At 43.2% G+C, this 15,454-nt stretch overlaps 1 protein-coding gene across 6 annotated transcripts in view; it reads right to left on the reverse strand.

The window, feature by feature from the left end:
- Window positions 1–15,454, reverse strand: part of LOC147312090 (partitioning defective 3 homolog B-like) — a 219,468-nt gene that overhangs the window by 115,758 nt on the left and 88,256 nt on the right. For all 6 annotated transcript variants that reach the window (XM_086267748.1, XM_086267747.1, XM_086267746.1 and 3 more), the window contains 4 exons: window positions 14,686–14,825; window positions 14,460–14,588; window positions 866–1,057; window positions 11–169 (listed from right to left, as the gene is read on the reverse strand). In XM_086267748.1, coding sequence (XP_086123874.1) covers window positions 11–169; window positions 866–1,057; window positions 14,460–14,588; window positions 14,686–14,825 — 620 coding nt within the window. The remainder of the gene's footprint in view (window positions 1–10; window positions 170–865; window positions 1,058–14,459; window positions 14,589–14,685; window positions 14,826–15,454) is intronic.

Raw genomic sequence — 15,454 nt, forward strand, 5'->3', positions numbered from 1 at the left:
AAACCTGTACCTTTAAAGCTCTCAGCACCACCAGCTGGATGGTCCCTCTGACGTTGCCCTCCTGTGACATGGAGCGCCGCAGCGTCTCCATGGCCATGTGATTGGGGCGTCCCAGTAGAGACTCTCCATTTACAGCCACCAGCTGGTCATTGACATGCAGGCGTCCATCCTGTAAAGCACAGAGCGGTTTGCTGATGTGTGCGTTTTCTGCAGTTTGCATTGCAGATATGTCTTTGCATGAACTCTGTCGACATGCACAAACACACGCGCCTGTGAGTTAATGACAGCTACATGTTGAATATCGTTTATTTATGCTGTGCGGTCTGACATTCTCTCTTTTCAGCGCTGGCAGGAAATCACTGAGCTATGATGGAGAGCTCACACAGACGCTCGCTCACACACACCTGTGGCCTTCACTGAGTGCGTCTGTGAGGTTAAACCAGCCAAAATGACTTAAACCCTGCACACACACATTCTCAAGGCTGTCTGACTTAACGCAGTCTCCACCTCATCGACTGAGACCTCCGTCAGCTCAGTCTGCCCGACTGCATCGGCAAGATATTTACAATTCCTCTGCAGCAGGCCCTTTCCATCTATTCCTGCCTGTTTGTGCACAAACACTAACAGCTGCGCCCGGTGCGAGGGTGTGTGTGCATGCGCCGGTCAAACAGATAAGAAGAGGTCAAAGATTAGCGGAGCAGGATCACAACCAGGCCTCAGATGAGAGTCTTGTGTGCAAAGATGTCCACGTGGGATGAGGCTCCTTTTCTGTTCATTTACACTGTGATTGGAGCAAAGAAAACATTGCACTGTACGGATAAAGTGATTTACATGAGTGTATGCATGTATGGGAATACTGCGTCACCTTGTAGGCAGCTCCTCCGTGTATGATGGATTTGATGAAGATTCCCAGATCCTCTCCCGTCTCCCTGGACTTGTTCCCTTTGAGGCTGACGCCGAGCCCCGCCGAGCCGGTGTCGTTGAGGGGCACCTCAAACATGAGCTGCTCCTTTCCATTCTCTGAGACCACGCTCGGCACGCGGGACACCTCGTCCCTCTGGAAGCGGCAGAGAGTAATGGAGGCAGAAGAGGCGAGATGGGGATGATGAAGGGAAAGGGTTGGGAACGGGGTGAAGGCAGGAGGGAGAGGGTTAGCTCATTGAGCTTGAACAGTCTTCAAAAGCTAAACTAAAAGCTTTTCCACTTGAGAGAAACTACCAGGTGCTTTTGAACTAAATTTCTCCCCAAATAAAAAAAAAATGTAGTCAGAGTATAAAAGTTTAAAAGAAAGAAGCCATTTGGACCGCCTGCTTTTATATACCCACCTTTTTTTTGCTCTCAAGTCTGCAATATCAATAAAATGACCTGCGCATTTTCACGAGGTAATTGGAGAAGACGACAAACACAGAAAGCCAGAGAGACTAAAGCAGGAAGAGCAGAGTGAATATAATGAGGCTGAAATAAGAAGCAAAGACAGACCATATGCATAAAGACTATCATAAAGCCAGAAAGCAAAAGGAAAAAAACTGCATATTATGAAGAGAGAGAGATGTGTCAGTAATGACTGAGTGTGAGGGAGACTTAGTGGCACAAAGACCGTGAACAAAGACAGCGAGCAGATACTGACAGTCAACATTATGTGATGGCTCAGCGGGAGAGAGCGAGCTGAGCTTCACAGCGTATGGATGATACTGTTTACTTGATCCTAAGAGGAACAACAGGTAAACAGTAGTTTTTTATTTTTCCAGAGTTTCAACAAACACAGCTGAGCTGATGTCAGGGATGGACGGTGGTCCGACTTACTGACAACAGCTCAGTGACATTCATAATCAATTACACCTGCAAAGCTACAGTTCATCACCAGTGTTGGTCAAGTTACTTGAAAAAAGTAATCAGTAACTAATTACCGATTACTCCCCCCAAAAAGTAATCCCGTTACTTTACTGATTACTTATTTTCAAAAGTAATTAATTACTTAGTTACTTAGTTACTTTTTAAAAACCCGATTTACAACCTGAAGAGGTGATAAAGTGATAGATCTTTCAGCCCAATTCTACTTTTTCTGCATAATCCATCATACAAAATGTAATCAAATGGAAAAGTCTCTTTTTAAAACTTGTTTTATTAGTTTTAATCTTTTAACTTTATGCATCAAGCAAAAGTTAAATTATCTGCAACATTCTCTGACTGGAAGAAATTAGTTTAACATTTAAACCTATTTTCTGCACATTCCAGCACATAAAATAAAATATTTTTTGTGTTTACACTCAGTCTTTCAAATAGATGCAAGTAAAACACAGCAGAAAATAAATAAAGTCAAAGACTCAGCGGTCCTGTTGCTCTATTTTCACCTGTAAAGCAGGAGTGGGGCAGGCGGAGGTTTACCCTGGTGCAGGTGTGCCGCGGTCAGTGGAAGAATCCGCGAGTTTCTCTGTGAGTTTCCCATTACGTCGTAGCTACTCGGTGCTTGTTTGGATGTTTAGGGGTTTTTTCGCTGTAAAAAGAAGTTTTCTTCCCACGCACAGCGGACACTAATGTTTTTGTCACTTTTTATGGAATCAAACTCAAAGTAAGGTCAGTACTTCCACGCTTTAAACGCTGCACGCTCATACTCTCTCTGCACTCGATATATGATCCACTGTTGATCTGCACACAGCTGTTGTCACGAACGTCGCACTCGCTTACGTCACTGTCGTGAGACATTCTCGCAAAAAAAATCACGGTTTTAGTAACGCAGTAACGCAGCGTTCCTACGGGAAAGTAACGGTAATCTAATTACCGTTTTTGCAATAGTAATCCCTTACTTTACTCGTTACTTGAAAAAAGTAATCAGATTACAGTAACGCGTTACTGCCCATCTCTGTTCATCACACACCTGCACATATAACCGACAACACAACACAAACATGTCATGTTTACGCACGGAAGATCCACCATCATCCCCAGCATCATCATCGTCATCGATTGAGAGAAAACAGGAGGATGACTGTTCTTTGAATAAGTGCACGTAGGTCTAGGTTCAAGTTAAACAGCTGATAAATGTCACAAGTTTTCAATATTACAGCAGTTCAGCTGATATCTGATCACTTGTTCTCACTAATCATGGTGGCTAAAGCAACCTGTGCTATATGTCAACATGCAAACATTTCTTCATGCAGGAAGCGAGAAATCGTCCTCCCATAATCAGCGATGCCACAGTGAAACAGCCCACAGCTAAATCCACATTTGTAAAATCTCATCTGCTCCTACAGGTCAAGAAAACAGACAGATCTGCATGAACAAACCTCACAGCTGGAGTAAATCGCCGGGAAGAACGTCACACCTAATTTCCAAAGCTAAAAACACACATTTTATCCAAGCACGGCGTTTACAGATTCATGTTGCACAAATTCTCTTCATCGTTATTCATTTTAGACTCGTTTACACCAACGTCTTCCAAAAAGGACCGAACAATAAACCCAGAAAACTGGAAACTCATTCGGCTGCTTTTTGATCGATCATTTCAGGTGCAGTCATCTTTAACTTGTGACCCTATCAGACAATAAAAGGTCGTAAAATCCTGCAGCGTGATGACATCATAAATATGCTAATGAGCACAGATGTCACTGGAGCAGACTTTAGCAGCTTTCTGCACTGAGGACAGAGACGGTACATCTTCATACATATCTGTGCGTGTGACATCTCACCTACAGCAGAACATTTAGCACAATCTGCAGAAAATACCACAATACGTATGCATTAGCATTTAGCTAACAGACACACAGAGTCCAGGCCTGGTTTATTCGAATCGTATCTGATGCAGGGACACTTTTTAATGACACTGTGTGTGTGTGTGTGTGCGCGTGTTTCCTGTTGCATGAAAGTTTCAGTGGCTGCAGCTTTGTGTCGTCTCTCTCCATGACTGTCTATACTTTCACATAAATTACTGCATTGATTTGTCTGTTTACACTATATATCTGTGAGTGAGTCCATGTCTGTGTGTATGTGGCTCTGCACACACATGCATTAAGTCAGCCTGAGTCTGCCTCTGTGTGTGTTTGTTTGGGTCAGCAGTGTCAGCTTTAGACACTGTTTGTCTGTGGGGATTGTAGGTTTAACAGCGTTAAGCCGACAAAAAGTCCTCTGCTCTGCAGAAAACTGTTTTCCCTGCTGGAAAAACTTCCCCATCAGACTGACTGTCCAGACCTGATAGGAAGCTTTCCGACCTTGGAAAGAACTTCAAAACACCCAGAAGAGGAATGTTAGCTACTTTCAGCACATAATTACAGTGAGGATTCATTAGGCTGGAAAAGTCCATCCAAAGCAATGCTCGTGGTTTGGCAACTTTTCAGTTTTTCCGCCGCAGCTAAAATGTTTTTATTCGGCTGATTTCGCCGCGTCCTTTTTGTTATTTGTGATTTCTCACGCTCGGCACAGAACAGAGCAAAATGAATTTAGAGCAGAGGATGGATGCTATACTGCAGCATTTCTCAGATAGGGTGGGGAGACCAGGACCACCCACAACGGTGCGAGACGTTTTATGGAAGCTGACAAAAATATGCAAATGTATGTAAAGATGGTTTCTGGGTGAGGAATTCGATTTCCCATAAAATAAGGAGCAAGCGCATCCTCGGAGCACGGAGGATTTAACAGGTAGTGAGATAAAAAAAAAAGAAAAGGAAAACAAAATCACCAAAATTTAATCGAACATTTCTATTATTTCACCTTCGTCACTACGAGCGGCGGCTACATTCACATGCACTACAATAATAAACACTACTGCGAGTCTGTGGGTCCGTTTGACGTTTGTAGCCACGCAAAGGTCTTTGCTCCTTAAACTCTATCAAATCCATCCACTTACAGGAAAAGCTGTTTGCATAGCTCGCTCCTCGTGCTGGTCATTCAACGTTTAAATGGGTCACCACGACGATGGATCAACAAGAGGACAAGCTATTAAAAAGACAGCTTTGTTGGTGTGTTTGTGTGTGCGTTTTTTATTAAACTGAGCCGGGAAAACATGACAGAGGGAATGATGGAGAGACGCATTATGTGAAAACGAGTGTGAACAGTGCGCTGCTTCACCTCTGAAGGACAGATGAGCTGTTAGCCAGAGCCGCACAAAGATTAAAACACTATCAGGAGCGCGAGGTAAGACGAGCGGCGATCGTAATTTTGGTTATCGGCTGTGTTTGATCTGCTTTCACACTCGGCACTATAAATTGTGCCGTTCCTCTGTCTGGGTGCGTGTTTGCGAGGACACCTGCTTTCAGCGACGTGGTCTTTTAATGAGAATGGTGCACAGATGCCCTTCCACCCAGCCATGCTGAGGCTCTGTGAGCGTGTGTGGACAGCCCCATGCCGTGTGAATCACTGCCCAAGGATCCATTTTACAACAGTGGCCGTGTACTTAAACGTGGCGTTGTGATTACACAAGCATGCATACACACAAACAGCTGAGGTAAGTACTCCCAGGGACCACACCTGACAGTAGGGGCCGTGCTTCTGACTTATGAAAATAGCTGTCCCATCACTGACCACTCAGGATGGGCTCCTGTTGTCCAACCCCCCCACACCCTATTCTTCCCTAATGGTTGGAGTAAGAGCAGCAGCGCAAACCCCCACAGCCCCGTCTTAGTGAGACAAAGGAGCATTTACAATCGTACAGCAACAGGAAGATGATGAGGAGTGACAACAAAGAGGAAGCTGTGGAGGTTAACATGTCTGTGTGAAAGAAAGGAAACCGCTTGACGTCCACGACACATTTAATATACAGAACAAATCTCTGCAGAGAGGCTGGTTGGAATCGGGCAGTGTACTCTGGCTCATATCTGCCCGTCGCTGCCGTTCAACAAGTAAAGTAATGCTGCTAATACGGATTTCCCAATTAAAGGTCTGCACATGCAGGGCAAGCAGGCATGTAGGTGATGTGAAATCCACAGCAGGTGTTGGCGGCACAGGGTTTGTTTTCCAAGCTTACAAGTGGTCACGGGCCATCGTGTTACATTACGGGTCCGCGGTGCGAGCCGGGCAGCCTTCTGTTCATGTGCCGAGGATCCCCACATGAACACAGAATTGCTTTTTGGCAACGGCCGACAGCAGAGTGGCAGCTGCCGTTTTCCACACACGTTAAAGAAAATGCTTTACATGTCAGGCTGCACTGAGCACCTCTGACTGGAAGTAGGGAATGTGCTGATCCCCGCTGACACAGGCCGGAGAGCATATCAGAGTGTAATGTAACTATATTTACCTACAAATATTTAAAGGTAGGCACACGGGGGTAACAGGACACAAAGAAACGATGACACCATAAGTAAGTAAGTGCTGTAAGTAAGTGTTTACACAGTAATAATGGAACACACATCCTGTACATCAACATAATGCAAATTAAACAAGGATGTAAAAAGCAAGATTAGTCCACTCATAACAGAAAGTACAGCGTACACAACCATGAAATAACGCAGTACTTAAAACTACTTGCAGTATAATTATTCCCTGTAAAAAGGTCTTCCTGGTGTTACCGTGTGCACTAGTGAATATCTTGCTGTTTACAATAAAACTTGTAACCACCGATTGTGACGCTGAACTCACGAGGAACGTTTTTACTAAATGTCAGAGCGCGCGTGAGCCGAAGGGTATTTTCTCATATACCGTATTTACCGCACTAAAATCCTTTTATTTTCTCAAAAATCAACAGTTTGCCTTATAATCCGGTGACCTTATGTATGAATCCTGGTTGTGCTCACTGACCTCGAACCGATTTTATGTGCTACATGGCGCTCAAAAATCTGTCAAAAATGTTTTAGTCCGACTTTGCTAAGCTACGAAGCCGCACGGCTTGATGGATGGTTGGAGCATTACGGCTGCCGTAGTCAGGAGCCAGCTTCAGTCAGGAGATAATCCATCCACAATACGAGGTTAGTCATTAATATACTGCAACAACATGGGAACAGAGCAGCTGCAGAGAATTCAACATTAATGAATCAATGGTACGGAAGTGGAGGAAGCAAGAAGAACGAGCTGAGTAAAGTTTGACTTATCTGACTGTTTTGTGTCGATTAATGCGCCTTATAATCCGGTACTTAAGTTAACTTATATGCACAGTCAGAGGAGTCGCCCCCTGCTGGCCAAAAGACGGAATGCAGGTTTAAAGGCTTTAGTTTTCAGACATGGAATAAACGTAGGGGTCTGCTTGAATGAATAATGTGTGAGAGATGTGAATGACATCATCAGAGGCTGTGCACAAAGCTCAGTGCACGTGCACTTTCATCTGGCCGCGCAGACTACCCGCATGTCTGCAAATGAGTACGACCTCAGAATAAAGACCGTATCTTTGAGTAACCGCGCTGATCCCCACTGGATTGACACAACTGACATGTGCGAGTATGTGTGACACTCGTGTGCAAAGGCGTTCGAGTCACAGCAGTGTGGGCGAAAGGAAAAATGATGATGATGCTGCTAAACCTTCAATAAACACCAGCGAGATGTCACATGAGACAGAGAGCCAGAAAAAAAGAGGAAAGAGACGTGATACCCTTCTCGGCTGCTCTCCACTGGGATGATGGCAGCTCCTGCAGAGACACCAAGCTGCCAAGGAGCTTGTGTGTGTATATGTGTGCGAGTGTGTGTGCATACACAGGTCTCTGAGGGTGTAACAGATGGGGGATCTACTGTAGAGACTCTGTGAGGTCACATTGGTGACAATATCAGTGAGACGTAACACACACACACACACACAGAAAGACAACAGACTGCAAAGACTGCAGCGGTGATGGATGAGGGATTATCAGAATGAGGAAACTGTTCAATAAAGTTGTTTTGTTTTGAATGTGCTCTGTCACCAGTTGCTAACTGTTTACTGATTTAAATGTCACTGTGTGTCTGTGTGAGTGTGGAGCATCTGCTGCTAAAAAAAGCATGTTTCCTGTTGTGGAAAGGAGAAGAGCAAAGAGAAGACGGCCGTGGAGCTCGACGAAGAGCAGATGACAAAAGCAGAACTGCACAACGAGCCTGCAGGAACCAAATGCAGACCAATCAGCCACACAGATTTCTATCCAGAGTGCACTTGTGAAGGGTTTGTATTCATATTGTCATCTACTGTGTCAAGCATACATGCTTAAGAGGTGGGGGACATGAATACTGGATTGTATTTACCACGACGGGAAGCTTTCACCTCACTCAGAAAGATGTTTCTGTTTTTTGGCTTTTTGACTTGTTAAACAGAAACGTTCCTCGTGCCACCCAAAGGTCCACTTTGATGTTTACTCTAGCAGGAGCCATTCAAAGCATACTTTTATGAAATCACTGCGAGTTTGAACACAACAGGGATTTATGTTTGCAATTTTACACAGATTTCACAGATTTGGATCAATTTACACGACTCGTCACATCCACAGCTTACTCTGGACCCCTTCGTGTTTCAACCCACTGAGTCATCTTTAAGCATCATTCAGTGCACATTCTGTAAACCACAGACCAACTAAAACATGAACGTCGTGAAAGCACGCAGCACATCGAGGAGGGGAGGAAACAAAGTCACTAGCACGCTGTCAGCAATTCCTGTAGTTTCTCTACGGCAGGGGTGCCAAACATAAGGCCCGAGGGCCAGAATCAGACCAGCACAGATTCCAGTCCAGCTCTCTGGAAATTGTGCAGAGGGGCAAAAATTTTGGACTCTTGTTTTACAGCTTTTCCTGCTGATAAAGACCGTACGCCAGAGTAATTAAATAATAGATAAACAACTATTCAATAAATGGGTCCACAGTTTTTTAATGGTGATCTTTGTACATTAAGAGAAACTTCCTGCTTTACAATCAGCGGACAGTCAAAGAAATAAGCTGCTTGAAAATTCAGATTCTTTGGAACTGAGATGTTTATGAATCCCCATTTATTTATTTTTGCTGTATCATGTTGTTTTTGATGTCTTTTTATTATATATTTCTTGTATCACATTTGATTTGAGTGTTTTTGGCAACTTTTTATTAACAACAGTGTTAATTTTATAAAACAAAAAAAGAGTTTTGTCCATAACATTTTGAAACTATGTCAAGTACTGATCATGTTGAAGAGACAGAGGTCTCAGAAACTCGTGTAACCCTATAATGCCATTGTGCTCACAGTTCCTTCATGTATTGCAGCAGCATTTCTCTAACATGTGGAGAAACAGAGACGTGCTGGTGAAACTTCTTTTTCTTACACCATCACATCTCCGGGATTAAACGTGTAGTTAAACTGCTTCACTCTGACACACAGAGGAGTTTCAAGCAACAACTCTTTGCAGGTGAATTGGACGAACCACGCAACCTTATTGGCAAGTTGTTAATCATCAGACACAGATTGGTTCAAGCCACATAACCCAAAGCCTCAAAATATGGATTATATTATGATTTCATGATCGTGCATGGCTCCAGCTGCCCTGCTCTCTGCTGCAGGATTCAGCACTGTTGCAATGAAGAAAAAGGAAAGCTGAAAGACGTTTACCTATTTTACTTTATGACCCAAAATGTTTTAGAGGCCTTTAGCAAACTGGCAAAGGGTAAACGAGGAAGTCGTCAGTGACATGCATGAAAAAATAAACTGAACAAAAGAAGGGGAGGGAGGGAGAGGGGGAGGGAGGGAGGGAGAGAGAGGGCGGTGTGAAAAGTCTGGAAGCAGAAAAGAGCATCTTTGTCTCAAACATTAGTTTCAAGACACTAGCCAACTCAGCAGGCGTATGCTTGTTCATGTGCAGAGAAAATTAAAGAAAAAACATTGCTTTATGTTGTTCGCAAGTGACAATGTGTGTGTGTGTGTGTGTGTGTGTGTGTGTGTGTGTGTCCGTACAGAGCGCCAGCACAGCAGGATGTACACTTGCTATACTGTGGAATGTGTATTAAGATGATTTTATTTCACAGAAAAGTGACTTTGAGTAAGAATGTGTGTGTGTGTGTGTGTGTGTGTGTGTGTGTGTGTGTGTGTGTGTGTGTGTGTGTGTGTAGAGCTGGTGTAATGTCTTTGTTCTACAGCAAGCGCACACATTAGCACACAGCACCAGATGGTGGGCTAAAATGAGACAACGGAAGAGGGGGAGGAGAAGATAGATAAGATCCTTCCATCATTTCATCATCATCCTTCGACTGTTTCCTCTCCAGAAACACAAACACACTGACATAAATAAAATAAAAAATCGGAAACTTCAGTCATATCACAGTTTTAACAACGATGCAGGACGCTTTAGAAAATAGCTGGAACTGTGTGGAAAGAGTTTCACACGACTCCAGGTGTTTTTGTGCTTCAGATGATGATGGTGCAACGTTGTTTCTTTACATTAGATCAAGTCGAGTGATGGGAAATGTTATGCTTATCAAGCACTAAAAAATATTAAATACGTGTGTAAGACTTTATTATCCGGCCCACGACACGAGGTGTAATTCCGCTTTAATTAAGTGGAATTTCAAGGAATTTGAAATTACAATGTAATTATATTTACCTATAAATACATGAAGGCAGGCACACTAGAACAAGGCAGGTTTGTACAGGAGTAAATGTAAGTAATATTACATACTGCATAACATCACGTATTTCACAATTATCCTGTAAGTACATTTAAGTTGTGCCTAATTTCTGGTTCTTTTACAGGAAGTGCACGTAAGTCATTCTCAGCACTGCATCATTTCTTGGAAAAACATCGTTTCGCCATCTTACACATACTTGTACATACTCTGTACTTTGTGGAGGTTTGTTCCAGGAAAGGAGACGCTTCTTGACTTTGCTCCCTCGTAGGTCACACAGAGGCTTCTGTTTCAGTGCACTGGTGAGGGTCAGCAACGCCGTCCTCGGCCACGGCGAGTCGAAGCTTGCAGAGCTGTGCGAATGCTGCTTAAGTAAAATAACTCTCCAGCAAAGTGGGACGATCGTTCGGTTAATGAGGCGCGATAATATTATTAGAATTTCACTGTTTTAGGGGTTTTTGTTGTTGAGGTGATAAAAATGTAACCGCAGTGGAAAACACGCCGTGTCTATATGCAGCATTTATATCACCAGCCACAGAAAAGTGATCTAAAGTGCAGAAAGCATGAAACAAACACTGCTGCTACACTTACAGACAAAAGCTCGACTGAACTACACGTTTCCCCATCAGCATCAACCCCGTCTTTAATATGAACTTTGATCTTGTGATGATATTTCTAAATGATCTGTAATTCTGCCGCTACCTTTCTGACCCGGCCTGTAAACCATCCACTCCGTCACACTGTGCAATTTTTTTTAATTTAATTTATTTATTTATTTTACACAATTTCTTTTTTTTTAAATTTATTATTTATTAAATTTTTTGTAATCAATTTTTAAATGTTTTTGCACACATTTTTTATTTATTATTTATTAACTATTTTATTTTGCATTAATTGTTTTATTTTTTGCACACAATTTTTTAAACGTATTTATTTTAATTATTATTTATTTTATTATTTATTTATTTTATTTTGTATTCATTTATTTATTTATTGTTGCACATATTTTATTTAAATTATTATTTATTTTATTAATTGTTTTTATTATTTTTTTTATTAACTTCTGAAATAATTTTTGGGGGGTTTTGTTTCTCTACTGTAACTCTGTTTTTTCCCCATCAGCATCAACCCCGTCGTTAATATGAACTTTGATCTTCTGATGATATTTCTAAATGATCTGTAATTCTGCCGCTACCTTTCTGACCCGGCCTGTAAACCATCCACTCTGTCACACTGTACAATGCACTAATTAAACACAGAGACGGGCACTTTAAAAGCACTGGTCCCTTTTAAAAACTCTCACCGCTGAGACAGCTGCGCTTGATGACTACCACCGCCCTGAAATCCCTCGCCCGCATAAGCACACGCTGTTCTACACTTCAGCACATTAAAATTTCAATCAAGGAGTGTGTTCACAGCTCCATTATGCAAAACTGTAACTGTATTTGCTGCTCTTGAAAAGTGTTGTGACTGCTGAATAAATACCACCAGCTGTTAATTAGACAGAGGTGAATTCTAGTGGGGCGGACGGCCTGACAGGACAAGTGAAGGAGACAGAGAGACATTGGAGGGGAGAAAGGAGAGGGAGGCAGAGGAGAAGCTCTGAAATACTGCACATTCAAAAGGACGAAACCACACCCACACAGGCCAAAATGAGCAAAAGTGAAAGCGTGTCCCAGTTTCTGAGTTAGCAGTCCAAACAAACTCACACGTTTCTGTTTATTCACATATCTGTTAAACACATTCATCACAGATCTGTTTAATGTTTGTCTGTTTAACACTCTGCTGGTTTTAACACCACATCTGTCCTTTGTTGCTTTGATATCATTTGATATCATCTTATTCCCTTAATTTAGCATCAACTACTGAAACAGTTCCCGGTTCTCACAGTAAAGCAGGGATCTAATAAGACGTGCTGGGCAGACTAAATCAAACATTGTGACAAATATGAGGCTTCACTTCCCTCTACAGTGATGAAGGTGTAAACGTTACAGTGCAGTCCATTTTATATAATCAATAGCTCGTAAGCATTTATCTTTTTTGCTCCTTTGTCCATTTAAAGATGTGCTTTGTGGTTATTTACTTCTTTAACAGGTCATAAGAAGTCAGTTCAGTCATAAATGGTCTGAACCTTCATTAACAACACAATGAAATAAAGAGGTGCCCCTGAATCGAGCCTGGTTATGCTTCTCTCCAAAAACAGAATTCAGAGAACAATACTTGGCCTATGGGACACTGTGGGGCATCGGTGCAGAAGGACAACACTTTGGTGTTTGTGCTGAGTGAGTGTGTGAAGGAACAAGCAGGACCAATGGGAGTTTAGTTTCCTGAGCAGGTGAGACTTGAAGCTTAACTCACAGGAAAGACTATCAGGGTAAATGTATTATTTCCATCTTCAGTTCAAGCAGCCAGACGTTTTGGTTCTGATGTGTGATTTCAAATCGATTTCACAGGTTTATCAGCATTCATCTCCATTTTCTGTCCAGGGAAGCATATCACTATGACCACCTGCTCTGACCCATCCAGGGGTTTGTCCAGAACATCCCACGGCCGCTCGACTGGACTGAGATCTGGGGAACGAGGAGGCCAAGTCAAACACCTCACACTGCTGTTGACTCAGCCTGACTTGAAATGGCCAGTATGACCTCAGGACTGGTTATCCTGACCACTTCACCTGTCGACGGTCAGGATGTTGTGTCTGATCGGTGAACTCGGGTATATGGAAATCACACGTGTCGTCCCACCTGAGCGTGCACTCACGCTTTGGACTAAATAACTCGATCGGTGTTAAAGTGCAGTGTGTTTCTCAGGTTTCTCCGCTTCATGAGTTTTTCTCCTTTGCATGAATACAGCACAGGCAGACCCTCAGTAAGTGCAGCTGAACATGTTGTTGTTGTTTTTTACACCAACACAACATAAAGGAGAACATAAAAACAATGACGCACTCCACCTTAAACCGGTTCACGTCTGTTTTTTTTGCAGTATATTATTATCGAGCAGTAGAGCGATTCTGAGTGGACACGCAACAGGATGACAAGTGCAGACATTCAGGCACACATCTCAGAGAGGTATCCCTGGCAGACTGTCATGGAGTTCAGACATGCGTACATGGCGAGTGATCACATGTGCACGCACAAACACATCGCCCCGCTTCCTGTCTGCACAAACAGAGTTTCCTATGGGGCTCAGGGTCACAAGCTCACGTCTGTACGTGGAACTTCCCGGCAGCCGTTGAGGAAACATCAGTCGACGCGAGTGGAAAGAGACACAAGAGGGAGAAAGGCATAAAAAGCAACATGAAAAGGAAGAAGACGTAGGAAAAATGAAGCGCCGTTGTGAGACGGGCGGACCGGAGACAAAAGCAAATGTGACCAAATGAAAAATGTGATCTCTGTGCAGTAAAAATGATAGTTATCACCATCTGTGACAGAGCCACAGGTGTGCAGCACAACCAGGATGAAAGCAGAAGGGAACAAAATAACAAAACATTTATAAAACGAGTCACGGTGTCGAAGAGCAAATATCCTAAAAAACCATCAGGAGACAGCAAAGACGAAAAGAGCAACAGTTGTGATTATGAGCAAAACAGCTAATCATGCAACGTCAGAAAAAGATGGAAAAATAGAATCAAAGTGGTTTAAAGACGTCTTTATTGTTAAAGGCAGTGATGAAATTCAGCACAAACAATGCAGCAGAGGAAGACTGGAAGGAAAGACCCGATAATCTGAATAATATCTGCTTCACGACGGCCTCAGCCGAGTCGTCATGATGACGTTATCTGAAACACTCGGTCACATGACTGCTTAGTTGAGTAAAAAAAAAAAAAAAAGGAAAGGCAATATCACTGAACAGGAAGTGTATCATCTTTTAGGTCACGCATCATCCGGGCAAGTCTGTTGATCGGACCAAAAACAACATTATGAAAACAAAATCGTTAATAAAAAGCCGGACAGCGCCCCTCTGAGCACGTCTTTCACTGTGACTGGCTCTTACCATTTCTCGGGGTAGGAACATGTCTTCCTGCCGGAGGACCACCAGAGACACGCTCTCGCCCTGCCGCGTGCTGCGCAGCATGCACACCAGCTCCTCCTGGCCCACGCCTGTGATATCCACACCGTTTACCTACAAACGCACACACAGAGTCAAGACACCGCCACCATCGTCCCCATCCTCCTCCTCCTCATCGTGTTTTCTTATTCTGGCTCAGACTGTGCTGCACCTCGAGTATGCGGTCTCCAGACTGAAGACGTCCATCTTTCACCGCAGCCCCGCGGGGCAGAATGTTTTTCACTAGAATCGGACCGGGACCGTGCACCGAAGAATCTCTGGTCACTACAGTAAATCCAAGACCTTCTGGACCTACACACACACACACACACACACACACACACACACAAATGAATGAAGAGGTGAATTATAGCGAGTAGCCACAAGTAACAGCTCTTGGCCTATCCTGACACAAATATCCTGTGTAGCTGCCCTTGCTTCTCTATTTTTATTCTCCGAGACTGAGAGTACAAATTTTACACTATAGCCTTCCCACACACACACACACACACACACACACACACACACACACACACACACACACACACACAGGACCTAAACCACTCTTGAAAGCTCAAACAGTGTTGTTGACTCAGCTCCTGACTACATACTATAAGTGTGATAATTCAAAGCCTTAAGAGATTGCATGCGTGCATGTGTGCATGCATGTGTGTGTGCATGTGTGTGTGTGGCTTTAAACCCTTCAGCTACAGCCGCAGTTAGAATTCCTGCAGGTGTGAAATTGTTTAAGGTTTGTGGAAAATGAGGGAGAGATGAGAAAAGGGCACGAGAGGTAAGAGAGGAATGAGTGAAACAAAGTGGAAACAAAGAGTGAATGTTCCGGAAACGGGGGTGATGAATATTAAAACACTAATCAGTGAAAAACATGTGCACAAAATGTGCACGAAAGCATTCATACACATGCATGCGTGGACAAAAAG

Source organism: Aulonocara sp. 'chitande type north' Nkhata Bay, linkage group LG16 (genome assembly GCF_057382095.1).
Source record: "Aulonocara sp. 'chitande type north' Nkhata Bay isolate Kocher_YH1m ecotype deep benthic linkage group LG16, A_spYH_male_GT1.1, whole genome shotgun sequence".
In the NCBI taxonomy this organism is placed as follows: domain Eukaryota; kingdom Metazoa; phylum Chordata; class Actinopteri; order Cichliformes; family Cichlidae; genus Aulonocara; species Aulonocara sp. 'chitande type north' Nkhata Bay.